Source organism: Megalops cyprinoides, chromosome 4, assembly GCF_013368585.1.
Source record: "Megalops cyprinoides isolate fMegCyp1 chromosome 4, fMegCyp1.pri, whole genome shotgun sequence".
Classification (NCBI taxonomy): domain Eukaryota; kingdom Metazoa; phylum Chordata; class Actinopteri; order Elopiformes; family Megalopidae; genus Megalops; species Megalops cyprinoides.
This window is the reverse complement of record NC_050586.1, coordinates 32,865,865-32,880,571: the sequence shown is the minus strand read 5'-3', so window position 1 is coordinate 32,880,571 and position 14,707 is coordinate 32,865,865. Positions and strand designations below refer to the sequence as shown.

The window sequence follows — 14,707 nt, the reverse complement described above, 5'->3', positions numbered from 1 at the left end:
GTCATTACCTTGGTAATTATTCATCATGTGGCATAGTGTCACGCCCTCTTCCCTTCAAACGAATGGCTTTTAAGGTTTTTTTATTTATTTATTTTTAACTACCGAGAACTGCCCCAATTCTCGGTAGTAAATATCCATACACCATTTTACAAGGGTGGCTTTGCTGGATAAGAGGATTACTTAAAAAAAAAACATATATTAAAAATTCTACAGTCCAGATTATACAGTGTATAATTTACATTTACATTTATTTATTTGGCAGAAGCCTTTATCCAAAGCGATTTACAAGTGAGGCAGAGTACAACACAAGCGAAAGCTATACTTAGAAGTTTCAATAGTTGGCCAGACAAGGTACAAGCTAGCTAGAAACAGAAGTGCATTAAACCATTTTTTTTTTTAGAGGAAAGCAGGGTTTAGGACATGAGCAATTGCTTTAGGTGATCAGGTGAGTGTGGAAGAGCCATGTCTTCAGATGTTTCTTAAAAACTGTGAGGGATTCAGCAGATCAGATGAACTGTGGAAGGTTATTCACCATCTGGGGACAACAGCAGAGAAAGTTCAAAACCAAAGTTCATGGACCAAAACAAAGAGAGGTGTAACATGGGCCCTCTTCAGCTGGTTAAAAACCAGACACACAGCCGTACTTTTGTATCAGCCACAGAGGCTTAACAGTGCATGCAGGAAGGCCTGCCAAGAGAGCATTGCAGTAGTCCAGTCTTGAGATGACAAGAGCCTGGACAAGGAGCTGTGCAGCATACTCAGATAGGTAGGGCCTGACTTTCCTGATGTTGTCCAACACAAATCTGCATGATCTGACTGGTGTCACAATGTGGTCCTTTAAGTTTAGCTGTTCATCAAACACTACCCCCAGGTTCCTTGCAGCTGTAGATGGAGTTAGTGTCGTGTTGAATGGACGGGCTGGTTGGGATGTGACAGGGACCTCCATGTTAGACAGGTTGTATATCATCCAGGCTGAGATGTCTGAGAGGCAGGCGGAGATTCATGCTGAGACCATGGGGATGATCATCAGGATGAAATGAGAAGTAGAGCTGGGTGTCATCAGCATAGCAGTGGTAGGAGAAGCTGTGCACCTGACTGATTGGGCCTAGTGAGGTTGTGTACCGTGAGAAGAGGAGGTGACCAAGCACCCTGCCTAAATTCTCTGGGGAAAGTAGCAGTAGTAAGTGATGTGTTGATGATGTGCGTGAGTGCAGGTAAGAACGTAGGAGAGATAGCTTGTAGGAGATGGGGTCCCAGGGGAAGGTGGTGGATCGGTTGGAGAGGAGACGTCAGTCTCAGAGGGGAGAATGTGGACAGTAAAATGTTGCGTGTAGTTGGAGACTGGCTGTGAGTGTGTGGAGCGGAGAACTGACTGCTGATTGCTTCCACCTTTTTAGTGAAAAAAGTGGTGAAGTCATCAGCAGTTGGAGAGGTGGGGGGTGGAGGCAGTGAAGGGCAGAGGAGAGAGGTGAATGTCCTGAACAGTTTGCGGCTGTCTGAAGTGCTGTTGATCCTGTTCTGGTAGTAAGTGGCCTTGGCACTGGAGATGTTGGAGGAGAAAGAGAAGTGGAGAGATTGGCTTTTGCTGCTTGTTAAGGGTTATACTGAACTTGGAAAGCATTATTAACAAAATTACATTTATAATCAAAAATAAATGAAGATGGCATTTTTTTCTTTGAAAAGGGCCTTATCCATGACAACTTCGCTATCACAGTGGCCCGCCCAGGATTTGAAACTGAAAATTTCTAGTTACAAGTCACATGACAGTGACATGACAAACAGTTACATGACAAGCCTGCATACCATCATACGTTTTAAGGACATATTTTCAAGCCTAGAGATGAAGTGGTACAATACAAGTATAGTCTGCATACACTGCTTACCACTGAAACTAGAAGGGTGTCTTGCATATGTACAGATCCTGTCCATTGTTTGTAAGCCTCAAAATGGGTCTGCTTATTGCACAACATAATTCATAATCTTAAACACAGAATGTATATCACTGCATCCCAAAAAAGAGCTGACACAAACTGTTACACCATCACATCCCTTACTGTGGCTACAATAAGGCTAATGATTTCTGCATATTTTTATATTCTAATTTAAAATATAAAGCCTGTAAATAATTTTGCCTAGAATAGTCCCTGAATGCATTTCACAAACACATCACACACATTATTTTGCTTAAAAAGATCCTTAAAAATTACATTGTCTTCTGTAGGCCAAAAAGGCAAAGTTTGTGTGTGTGTCTATGTTTTGAGGACAACAATAGCCCTCTCAGCAAATGCAGTGTATTACATCCGCTCACGGTCTTTGAAGAGAAGAAGTAGCACTGAAGCTCTCAATGAGCCCCATGGCACGCACTCCTGAGCCGAACGGTTTTCCATCAGAGTCTTCCCATCATTCAGTCCTTCTGCATCCTCACTGTGTAATTTCCTCTTCCTCAATTTGCATCAGACTCATGGACGGTGGCGTTTCGGGCTCGCCCCTGGAGCTGCTCGTCGAGTCACTGACGGAGGCCCGAGAGTCCTTGATCCTCGTCCAAACTTTCCAAGCAGTCAGACAGACTGGCAGCAGCAGCCCCACCACTGAGGCAGCGATGGCCATCAAGAGCCCGTAATGGAAGGGCTCCTCTGTCAAAGGAGAGATGTATAGAATCATGACATCGTCATATTATTTAGTTACTGAGCAGACTCTAGTGCAACATTACTTACATTTTTAACTACTGTATAAACTGGAGGTTTACCACAGAAAACCAGGCTAGGTACCTTGAGCAAAGGTACAACAGTAGAATTCCACATGGGAAAAAAAATCAGACTTTGGGCTGAAAGACCAATTCCTTACTCCAAACCACATTGCCCCCATTCCATGGTCCTCAGTGACAGTCACAAAATAAATACAGAAAGTAAAGCTTAAGGAGATTCAGACCTGGATTCAATCAATCTTTGTTATGTGTTGAACGTAACTCACAATTAAACACAAGTGTTGTCTTTAGTCATCACAAACACAATTCAGTGACTTAAGCACCCAATAAATTAATTACAACAATTGTGTCTGTGTTACAAAAAAGGAACACTTGCATCTATTTGTTAATCAAATTTTGAGATAAATGAAGACTGAGTCCAGGCCTCTGCCTCATGTATTTTCAGCCATAGAGCAGTAGTCAGGTGTGTCCACTTGAAATGACGGGCATCAAAGCTATCTCATTGGGACAATGACAGTATAGCTACAGGGTTTTCTGGGTTTCCTCACCTAAAGTCTTTCGCTCTTTTCCATCAATGCTGATGTGCTCCACCTCGCAGGCAATGCCAGACGCACTGCGGTTACTCAGGGAGAGGTAAATGGTCATTTGAAACGTTCCGTCTCTGTGGGGCAGTATGCCGGATGTGGTCGTGCCAAGCGACAGCTGCTTCCCGTTGTGAACCCAGCGAACACGGATGACATTTGGGTAGAAGCCGTGCACTGAACAGAGCAGGTACTCCTGCCCTTCCTCTCCTCCTAGGGCCACTTCCACTGTGGGCTTAGCTGGGAGGGGAAACAAATGGCAGGTCAGATGAGCTGCAAAAAGACAGCAGATGGCACTGTCTGCAATATTATTAATGGAGGGCAGAAAGAATGGCAGAGGGTCATTTTTTTAGCAAATGTGTTTTCCCTTTGTAGTTACAGTTACAAGATAATCACACTGTACATCTCTAAAGGCAGTAAAATGCACTGCAACCCTTCCTTCTCATAAAACACCACCTCAGGTTTTAGGCTTCCTAATTCTTTTAACTGGGGTGCATTCACACAAAAGGCATCAGCTAAAAAGATACTTTAGCCAATTTCAAATGGGACACAATGTTTGAATTCCAAACTGTCACTAAACTGCTGTATGACCAGAGTATTTTTTAGACCTTTTCATACAAAGCTGCTGTGTGTGGATGTGTGCATTTACAGTGATGCGCTCTAAAGAAGCTGTGTTATGGCTGGATGCAGATACTGAGACCTATACCCCACACATAACATACCATAGGCGTGGGACGGACACGGCATACCTGCTCTGGACAGGGTGCTGTTGGATAGGGAGAAGACTGTCTGCACGGCTGAGCAAACCTTTCTCAGCCTCTTCTCCTTACTTCTGAAGTAGGTGTTTCTGTTGTTCCTCTCATCTGCCAAAAAATTCCCTGCCAGGCTGGTGGCAACCACAGCCTCTTTGGCAAGATCCACATGCATGATCTCCTTGTGGTTGAAGCCGTACCGCCAGAAGTGACCTACCTGTCCGAAACTGTTGAACGCACAGCCAATATGCTGCTGGTATGCATGTTCATCTGCGGGAAATGGATGAGGTACATTATTTTAAACTTTGATATTATCCTTCATGGTATGCTATTATCCTACCCTATTATGTTCACGTTATTTGTTGTAAAGTAAGATTACATATATGAAATCATGCCGTTAATTAAGACCTCTCTGAAATTTTTCGGAAACCGTTGAGCACCAAGAGTACAAGGAAAGCACGCAAATATATATTGTAGGAGCCGTAAACGGAATACAAAACAATATATCTACATTATGTTGCAAAAAAGTAATTACAATGAATTAAATGACTACCTTCACCAGCTATGAGCGCCATAAATCCGATAGAAAACAAATAAAGCAGTATCATTGTTGTTTGCGTGGATTGGACTTCCATTACAGGATACACGACAAGATGAAACTGAAAATAATTTAAGTCACTTGATGTCCTTAAAGAGAAACGCAACAAACCATTCGCTGGACAAGAAAGGTGTTACGGACAGCCAATGGGTGGCGTCAGTATACTTCTGATATTAAAAACGAAAGTTTGTTGTCTTGAATATGCTCTGTTACTGACCAGGTAAACAGCCAGGCTCTTGCATTTGAATAAAATGCTGATCGTTTCCTTACTTTATTTGTTTTTGTTTTGGAAAGAAGTCTCTCCATGGACAGGTAGGTTTTGGCTCAAGAAAACGTACGTTATGGCATGATTTTGATACACAAGACGTTTGAGGCAAATTAACGTACCAACTAAAGCTCGAATACTCGGGACAGATGCAGTCCAGTTTTATCCCCATGACATGCGTAATGTGTTCATATAATCTTAAACAATGCAATACAAGCAAAACGTTCAAACTGAAATATTATCACACAGTTTTTCCAAGATATAGATATAGATTATAGATATAGATATAGATTGTATTAATAATCAAGTTAACGATGTACTCCCATTGTTTCATTGGACATGTCAATTAAATACTTTAAAAAATATTGCATTACTGCTCTATATCATTTGCTGTTGCGATTAACCGATGAACAGGAAGTAAGAGTTTGCTCAGAGATGCCTGAACATCCGTTAATAATGTACATTCCAGCCTTTAATGTGCCTTTTCAAAACTACATACCGTTCCCAACAATTCCAAGAGCATGTTTATGAAGAACTTTGAGTCTGTAATCAATAAAATGTTAAACAGGCAATTAACACTTAAAATTCTCCATCAGATTATAACACCAACTGCTGTAATTCACCTTCTAAACACTCGGGGGAAGTGATATGCCTTTTTTTTTTTTCTAAAATGAGGAATGCGTTATTCGAGAGCTCCTGTCTTTCAACAAGGAATACACTACTGTAATTTGCCAGGGCTGTTAGCAGCAAGCTTTGTAGTTAGCTGAAAAGAGACAGATGATGTGAAGTTAGTCACATTTACTCAGATTGTGCTGGAATGACTCGTTATGGTTGCAAAGTAAATATTTACAATTTCAATCATCTAGCAAACTAGACATGCAACAGTGAGGTGAGTGAATACTGATTGTGTTCACTCATTGCTTTTAGTGGTGGAGGCAAATTTAATGTGAACCCTTTAAAATGTCATTCTATTTAGGGATGTTTGTTCCATTGATATTGAAGGCCATATTAAAAGGCTCTTCATATAATGAACACACTGCATTTCATCTTGGCCCTACTCTTTTTTTACCTCCAGATTACCAGACAGTGAATATTCTGGCTCTCACAAGACTAAAGAACAATGGCTTAATAGACCAGGAGGTGGTGGTCCTGGTGAACGATGCCATATTCGCCTACTTCGACAGTGGAAATAAAACTTTTGTTTTACGCCCCAGTGCCAGCGCGGGTTTCAGTGTACTTGAGGATTCAGAGCGTAAGTTCTGCATGGATGAGGTTCTGCAAGGATTTTCCCGCCAAAAGGAGTATCTCGACAAGCTGATAACGGAAACCAAGGCCACTAAGCCTCCAAAAGGTGGGTGCCTTCTCACTGCTTTAATGCCAACCATCCTTTCACCTGCTTGTCAATCATTTGGTGAGCAGCAGCATAATTACGACACCACTTCTGGTGATTCAGAGCACTCCTTTCATTAATGTCATCTCCTCTTGCTGCCAACAGTGAGCCCCTCTATCAATGTGTACTCCCAGTTTCCTGTGATACCTGGGGACCCCATCTACCTCTACTGCTATGCCACCGGGTTTTACCCGGGAGACATCAAGATGACGTTTCTCCAAAATAGACATCCATTCCCAGGCGAGGCAGTGACTTCTGACCTGGTGTATGGGGAAGACTGGTCATTCCGGGTCTTCAAATACGTGGCCATCTCCCCATTGCCTGGTGAAGAGTACTCATGCAAGGTGGAACACAGCAGTATGAAAAAGGCCAAGACAGTCATCTGGAGTAAGTCCAAGTGCTCTTGTTTTGATATGCTGTTTCCTTTTAGCATTTTTAAAGAATATATGCTTTTAACTACTGTATTTCTGTCTTTCATTTCAGGGCCTACTCAACAGAGCAGTTTACCATCGTGGGTTTTGGTTGTGTGTGAGGTTTTTGGTGGATTTGCTGTTGGAATCATAGTGGGAGTCATTATCTCAGTACCGATGTGGAGAATCTGCATAGCTTTTACTACGACGCCAATGGTTAGGTAGCAGCAAGATGTTTTGGCAGGTAATGGTCAGACCTGAGGTGAGTTGATGCCGTGGAAATGGCAAACTGTATGCAATCCAAGTTTAAGTTGTTTCTTTTCTCATTTCTAGCTAATATTGTATTGTTTGTTTGGACCTCAAACAGTACTAAACCACTGAGGTCCAAACAAACAATAGCTTGGGGATGATAAAGTAAGGTCACTTTTTTGCAGCACTGTCACTATCACTGTTTGGTTTGCAGTATCTGTTGTGAGAGTTAGCCAAGTGAATTCCCATATTCAAGTGTATGAAACACTACAGAAGCTACATTCTGCAGTTGTTGGACTTAATAAAATGATTCAAATGGTATTGTGAATACATTACAGTTTACTCAGATATTGATTTTTTTTTTCAAATGTGTGAACAAACATTTACTTTGAGACCAAGTTAGTCTTTAGATGAAGTGCAAACTAGCAATAGAAGCAATGTTCTGTACTTAAGGTTTGCAATATCTACACTTTAAGTGTAAGTACCATTGTGACTATTGTGCTTGCCTCACTGTTTAAAATATTCAAAGCGAGGGTATCTGGGTTTGCTCAACCAATTGTCTTCTTTGGCCTTTGTTGGTATTCAGTGTCCTGTTTTTGTGAGTTTGCAGTTGGGACGGCTGCTCAGCTGGGGGTAAAGGGAACCTTCCCTTCCTTTTTGACAGCTGCAGAGAAACATGATAAAGAACTACCCATGCTAGCAATATCAGCAAAGTGTGCTTCTGTGTAATTACAGCAGTGTAATCACTGTTGTTAGGGGATTTCCATGTGTTCATAGAACTCCATATGCTCATTTCTACAGTTCACATACAATACTGTGTCTCTGACCCTAAACTCTAATAATAATAAAAATCAATAACATTCTTCTGCCTTTTTCTGTCTTATTAATGGTCCAGAACAATGTTTCTTTACTCAATGTTTCTCTACTGTACAACAAATTAAGTTGTTATAACCAAAATTACCAAGCCTCTTTTGATGTAAGTGCACTGACCTAATTTTGCCGAAGAGATATGATATATGAGTAACTTCATTGCGCAGATTAACATTATCCGTCATGATCATCTTCCATTTTGATCAAGTCGTAGTTAGGGAGCATGTGGCCACCATCATACGTTTATGCAGACAAGTTATGCACTTGTGCGTGCTTTTCGATAGGTGGCAGATGCTGTCCAGTGGGATTCCTGAGGGGCCCTGTTTGTGTGCGCTGCCAAGACTGACAGTTTGTGTTCTTTTAAGATTTAAAGGTGTTTTTAAAGCCTGTTAAAGATTTTTTTTAAATCCAATGGTGGTAACCCAGGCGAGCTGGCCTGATGTCAAGCTGGCCCCTCTGAAACTGGCCATCATGTCAATTATAAATGCGCTCAATCACTATTCGCTTTCACCTCACCTCGACCCAAGTCTATTATCAATGTATACCGCAAACCATCTAACTGGAGGTGAGGATTCCTTTTCGTGGTGCGATGGAAAAGCCACACATTGTTCAATGCTATTATTGTTGTTGAAACTGTTCAGATGCATTTATATTTTAGTGAAACCTAACATGGCGTAGCGGGATTTCAAAGTTACTTTTAGCTGCCCGAGAAGTGACGCCTACCACAGAGTAGCTCACATAGCTTACTGAACTGGGCAACAGGCCTTTTGTGTATGTGCTCAGTTTGTGTCTGTAAGAAGACAACATTTCACTCCTCTCTAATTAGCATTCTAGCCTCGTTGGCGTTTCACACTGCCCACATTTCTGAATTCTGAAACTTGGAACATAGACGGTCAACTTCGGTATCGTTCGAGATTTTGGATCAGGTGTCTCCCACAGACACACCTCTCCTGTAAATTAGAATTATTTTGTATCTTCCATGCAGGTTAACATCATCGAGTTTATTTTAGAGTAATCAGCCCCCTACATTAAAAACGCTAAGAAAGGTATGTTGAGAGCAGGGAAGGTTGCTATAGCTGCTAGCTGCTGTTAAAGAACTCGGCATCAGTGCGTAACTCTTTTGAAATCGTTTGAACTTTTTGTACCCAAATATTTTTGCTTCGATTTCCTCCTGGTTTCCTCTCAAAGGGCGGTTGCTACGGGATACAAACTGCGGCTGTCATGGAGAGAGTATGTGCTATCATTGTGGCTGTATTCATTTTCCAGGGTAAGAATCTGTATGCCTTTTTCGTCTACAGTAGTGTTTTTGATGCATGTAGAAGTATGTCGTTAAGTATGTTAGCGGTGTTTCTCATAGTTATTTTAGTGTTACTGCTCTGATTTGCAAGTTCGTTAGCTAGCTGGCAGCCCAGAATACTTTGAAAACTGCAATCAGCAGAAAAGCGAACTGAAGTGCTTATTCAGCGTTTCACAATGCATGGATTTATCGCGACACAGACTAAAGAGATTATTAAATGGCAAAGTTTTAAGTAAATCCAACTAGAAGTTTACACTGCACGTCTTCATGTGTTCCAGCAACGTGTTTTTAGCCCGCAGTATTTTGAATGGAGTAGCAAGCAAGACTGTGAGTACAGGAAAAAAAAAAAACGCAAAAACACAGCTAGCATTGTCGAGATAGCACGCAGACAGACAGTGAAAACAACAATAACAATGTAGACGATTCTATCCATATAATTATTGCGATATTGTTGTGGCAGCCAACTGCTGTTGCAGGTGCACTATGCTAGGTAATTACAATGCGATTCAGTACGACCTAATGAGAACTCCGAAATAGATTTTGACTACTGAAGTGTCAAAGCATATTGAATTCATCAGATATCTTATGAAATGGAATCGAATAACTAGAAATTGCTTATAAAATGGACCAGAGTAGGTTTGTTTTTGACAACAGATTCAGCTCCTGATCCCAGCACCTCTATGAAGACTTGTGATTTTAAGTTGATGTCAGTGTGTACGGGGAAAATTCAGCTTTTGTCTAGCACATAGTGAGAAATAGAGCTGATTTTATCTGCTTACGATTATTTGTTCATTTGTTTCCTCATTAATAAATCAATCAAATATGCTGTACAAAAATACAGGAGAAGTACTGTAAAGTGTACTGGCAAAAATTAAGGGCCGGAATTAAGAAACAGTTGATCAAATGCTCAAAACATCACTGGCTTAGCGGAATACTGTACTCTCAAAAAAGCTCAGGAAGTGCTTGTGCTTTGTAGAAACTTTGACGAGAAAATGCTACTACTGCTAACAGAGATAAGAGCTGTGATAACATGGAGGGTGAAGGGTGAACAGGTGAGTCATCAGAAGGTTCCAGAAATTGTTGAGGAGCGTGACCGCTCTGAGGCCAGATCATTCCAGCACCAAGGGGCCAGAGACACAGGGGGGCAGTGGTTGGGATGAGTTAGTGGGGTTTTATGAGGCATAGGGGTGGGTCAAGTTTTGGAGGAAGTTTGGGGTGCCATGATCAAGGCACAGGTGAACCAGGATGAGCATTTTGAATCAGAAACAGGCTGTCAGTGGCCAGTAGAGGCAGGTGAGGAGAGAGGAGGCTTGGCAAGGACAGGAGAAGGAGTGGGTCAAACTGAATGCATTGTTCAGTAGCCATTCATCCAATTACCCAGTTGTTCAGTAACCCAATCAGGAATCAAATAGGAACATATCTCTGACTCAGTTGTTAGGTCTTGTGTCCACTATGGCAAACAGGGGCTGAACACACACTGGCATCTGTTTGCTCCAGCTAAGACCCTAGTGTATCCAGATAAAAGGGGACCCTCCTCTGTTCTGTGTAAACAGTCAAAAAGCACCCCCTGGGAACGCTGTAACAGAGCAGTGATGGACTGATAGCAAAGTGGCCATTTTGCACCAGTACACTCACTATGCCTAAGCTGAGGTGGGGAGGGTCTGAATTACTTCGCTAATTAATCATGGAGAGTGTTAGATGGCCATATCGAAAGAGCCTCTTTGGCAGTTTAGGTGGGACACCAGGGAACCCCCGGCTTCACGGCGGTGTGTAACCCTTCTTTCGCAGAGGCACTGGGGTTTAGCATCAGGAACGAGCAGCTGGGGAAGTGTTTGCAGCCTCATGAGGCCAGGCGGGGGGGTAGGTTGACACTGGAGGAGTGCAGGCCCGACTCTGCTTTCCAGCAGTGGCAGTGGCACCCCGAGACCCAGGCGCTGAGCAGCATGCAGACCGGGGAGTGCCTGAGCGCCCCGCGGGGCCAGGAGCACGAGAGCGTCCGTCTGCAGGGCTGCAGGACGGGGGAGGCGGCCAGGGAGGGCCAGGCGTGGGGCTGCTCCAAGAAGGGCCACCTCACCCTGCTGGGCAAAGGGCTGCACCTCAGCGGCCACCAGGACTCCGCTAAGGTCTTCCTCTCGAAAGAGCGCGGCAGGGCCAGCAAGTGGAGGACCCACAGCAACAGCACTGTCTGCGGCGAGCCTGGGGGCCCGCACCATTGGCATCAACATGGCAACAAGCCAAGCACCCTCCCGCCCACGCCCCCGTCAACACCCTCCGCCGCCGCCAGCACTGACACCCGACACCAGGAGAGTAAGAACCAATCAGTGGGAGTCCCTGTAGATGGAAGATCAGCACTGTAGATCTCATTCCACTAGTAGTAGTGGCTTCTCTGCTGGCATGGTAGCTCTTTAGTCTTTCATTGGCTTGTTCTCTAGAACCCTTTTTCTGCAGACACAGAGTACATTCACTGTATGTATTAGGTCAAAGTGACCAAGGAGTTCTTTCAAGGTTGACAGATTCCATCACTCGAGTGCCTTAACCTACTGAAACCTGTAAGTGTTTGATTTCAGCTCAGGAAATGCAATTGATCTGATTAATCACACAGAAGTCTGATCTCTCTTGCGATGGAAAGGCTCAAGTTTCTGGAAGCATGTTAATGGAAGCATGTTTAGCAGCTATACGTGAAATAACGTCAGTATTCACTAGCAGTCCGGCCAATATGAGAGTAGAGAGTAGAAAACATACAGAGAAATGAACATATTTCTGATTTTATTCTAACTCCAATATTACCATACTTCTGGGGTTCTTGTCAGTCACAATCAGCATCTGTTTTGTCTCTCTGAGCACATTGTTCCACTCAAATATGTGATTCTCAGAATGAATTAAAATTTAGGCTCATCTTTCAATCTTTCTGTAGGGAATCAGTATTCAGAAAAAATTCCCTCAAATGTTCTTTTGATCTGTGATCTTTTTAGCCATTTAGATGTTCAGTAACATAGTATGCTTTTAATATCATCTCGCAGCTTTTTTTCTTCTGTTTGTAACTAAAGTTTATTTCACGTCTTTGTAACTGCAAATGACACTACTGTGTTTTGTGTTTTGCCATTTAGAATGCTTTGTCTGATTTGAATTGTATGATTTTAGAAAATGGGGCAAAAAGGACGCAAGGGCAGTTTATACAAGTCTGTCAGTGTTATCACATGCCTTGTGGTGCATCAGATAAAATTTCACGACGTATGCTGTTATCTCAGAGTATCTCTAGAACAACGCCTTCACAAATGTGTCATTGATGAGTGCCTCTCATGGTCAAATCAGTCACTGTCTTTCCTGCTCTGATGGTTATTCCTTTTTTTTAGGTTTTACTGTTGGAGCTATAATGGAAGGTGGTTTAGCCCTCCCAAACCCCTCTGAACCAGGCCCGGAGCAAGAGCTCTCCCCCCAGCCTTTCTCCACCACAGACCCCAAAGAAGCCTCCATGGCTTTTTTCAGTCTGGAGTATGGTGGGTACCCAGGGGTGACATGTTAACCCCTGAATGTAAGGGCATCTTGTCCCGGGACTGTCACCTAGGATAGCCTGTGCAACCCTCAGTTCACAAGGGGTTTAGGGAAACTTGGGTTGTGGAGTGGAAATTTGCTACTTAACCTAGTAGAACCCCAAGGGGGAGTTACATGATGATTGCTCCCAGGCAGTGATCCAGAATATGCAACTCCCTGTCACATTAAACAAAAAGCATACATTTTTTTCACCTGTTTCTGTCTGCACCAAAGCCCGTTCCACTCGTTCCACCAATATTCATGGAAATGAAGGCTGAGGCACTATACATTCTATGTAGTTGTGTGAATGCCCCCAAGCTATCTCTTATTAAAACATGTGATATGTTTATTTCAGCAGTATTAACTGCTTAAGCAGGCCTGACTATTGATGTAACAAGATAAATGACATTCTGTGGACACAGTGTTGCTTGATAGAGATGCACACCTGTACCATTTGTAAGACTTGCCATACCAGCTCTAAAATCCAACAGCTGCTACTTTGTTCCATACAGTTATCTTGCCAGATGAAGTTCAGATATGTCCAAAACCATGCCACCTGCTTGTTCACAGGTATACAGAAATACACAGTACAGAGATGCCATCATATACTCTTGATTCCACCTACTGGTGACATACATAATAGAAGGGAAAAAAATCCTCTTTTAATGCAATTTCACAGTGTTCCACATGGTGGCAGTGCAGGGAAGGCAGAAACAGCTGAACTTTAAGATGACTGAGCATTCCTGTGTGTTGGATTTGCAGGTATGGGCTGGAAGGTGACTATGCTAGTTCTTAGCTCCCTGGCCCTTGTACTTGGCCTGGTCATCCTGCTTCTCAACATTTACTACAACAGGTGAGATGATCACTGCAGTAGCTCCATCAGTTTGACACAGGTGCACATCTCAAGGGAAAGAATAACTGTTACACTACCTCTTTTATGTTTGCTATCAAAAGATAAATAACCATGTCTGATTACATCACTTGCACTTTTGATGGGGTATCATCTGTTCACCTTTTCACGTTATCCCTTACCTGACTTGAGTTGCCATGTTGTGCCCCCCTCAGGAAGAAGAAGGTGGTTTGCATGGTGAAGTCGTACACGCCCACAGGGGCAGTCAGCCAGCCGGGCTCCCCGGTGCCCAACGAGAAGGCGCCCCTGACCCAGAACCCCATGCGGCCCCCGCGCTCCCCCTCCCTGCAGAGGGGGGAGATCCTGATCGAGTGGAAGGATGGGACCGTCACCCCCCTCTTTGACAACAGCAGCTGCCTAACTGACTGAAGGAGTGTGAAGCAGCCACCCCCCTACACACCGCAAACACACATGCATACACACGCATGGTACACGCAGCCAGGCCAATCTGTGTGGAAGCGGGAGTGAGTGTTGATAGGGGTGTGACGTGAGAGATGCGCGTAGGTGTGTGTCTGTTTGTTCCTCAGTTCATGGAAAGGCGTACCCCAACAGCTGTGAAGTGGGCGTAAGTGCCGTGCTTAATTTTGGTTTCTCTTTCACATGTTCAAAGCAACATTCATGTTTGGGCTCGCATTCAGGAAAGCCTCTTGTGTGTACCTTTTAATTGCTCTGCACCGCACGAGGACAAAAGGATTACAACAAACCAAGATGATGGATGTTACAGATTTCGCAGAAAACACTTAAAGTGATCTCCTCAAGCAGGGAAATATGTCCCAGCTCAGTTAAGTTATGGCTTAAAAAAATGCCAGATAACATGTCCAGGTGTGCTTGGTGTGTGGCCTTTTATGTGCAGTATGACTGAAATGAATAATGACTGTCATTGTGGCCTGAAGTTCATTTGTGTCAATCCTTGTTGATCAGACTGCTCTTATACTGTCGTATTTGACATATTGTTGCTAATGATTGGCGCAACAAAGCTTAAACAGCATTAACTCTTTAACTTGGCTTAAAATGCAAAGGAAAGGCTTTAATAACAAAGAATGTGCCCTTAACCTCTCTAAACTTAACTGTTATTTCAGACCTGTTAATACGCACTTAAGTTGTCGTATATAATAAGTGTAGAACAAAATTGCAGATGTACTTACAGAAA

General features: G+C 43.1%; 3 protein-coding genes across 3 annotated transcripts; 2 read left to right on the top strand and 1 right to left on the bottom strand.

The window, feature by feature from the left end:
• Positions 1–2,421: 2,421 nt before the first annotated feature.
• Positions 2,422–4,665, bottom strand: zmp:0000001006 (uncharacterized protein LOC100002840 homolog). Its single transcript, XM_036526821.1, has 4 exons — positions 4,591–4,665; positions 4,035–4,307; positions 3,253–3,525; positions 2,422–2,633 (listed from the first exon to the last, which is right to left on the bottom strand). The coding sequence occupies exons 1-4, from the start codon at positions 4,643–4,645 to the stop codon at positions 2,422–2,424; spliced, it is 813 nt and encodes a 270-aa protein (XP_036382714.1). The 5' UTR covers positions 4,646–4,665.
• Positions 4,666–4,886: 221 nt separating this feature from the next.
• zmp:0000001138 (uncharacterized protein LOC100002901 homolog) lies at positions 4,887–7,649 on the top strand. Its single transcript, XM_036526820.1, has 5 exons — positions 4,887–4,947; positions 5,976–6,251; positions 6,396–6,677; positions 6,774–6,853; positions 7,614–7,649. The coding sequence occupies exons 1-5, from the start codon at positions 4,887–4,889 to the stop codon at positions 7,647–7,649; spliced, it is 735 nt and encodes a 244-aa protein (XP_036382713.1).
• Positions 7,650–8,988: 1,339 nt separating this feature from the next.
• Positions 8,989–14,658, top strand: LOC118776843. The gene is made up of 5 exons (XM_036527436.1): positions 8,989–9,086; positions 10,905–11,423; positions 12,470–12,613; positions 13,410–13,500; positions 13,713–14,658. The coding sequence occupies exons 1-5, from the start codon at positions 9,041–9,043 to the stop codon at positions 13,924–13,926; spliced, it is 1,014 nt and encodes a 337-aa protein (XP_036383329.1). The 5' UTR covers positions 8,989–9,040; the 3' UTR covers positions 13,927–14,658.
• Positions 14,659–14,707: the final 49 nt, after the last annotated feature.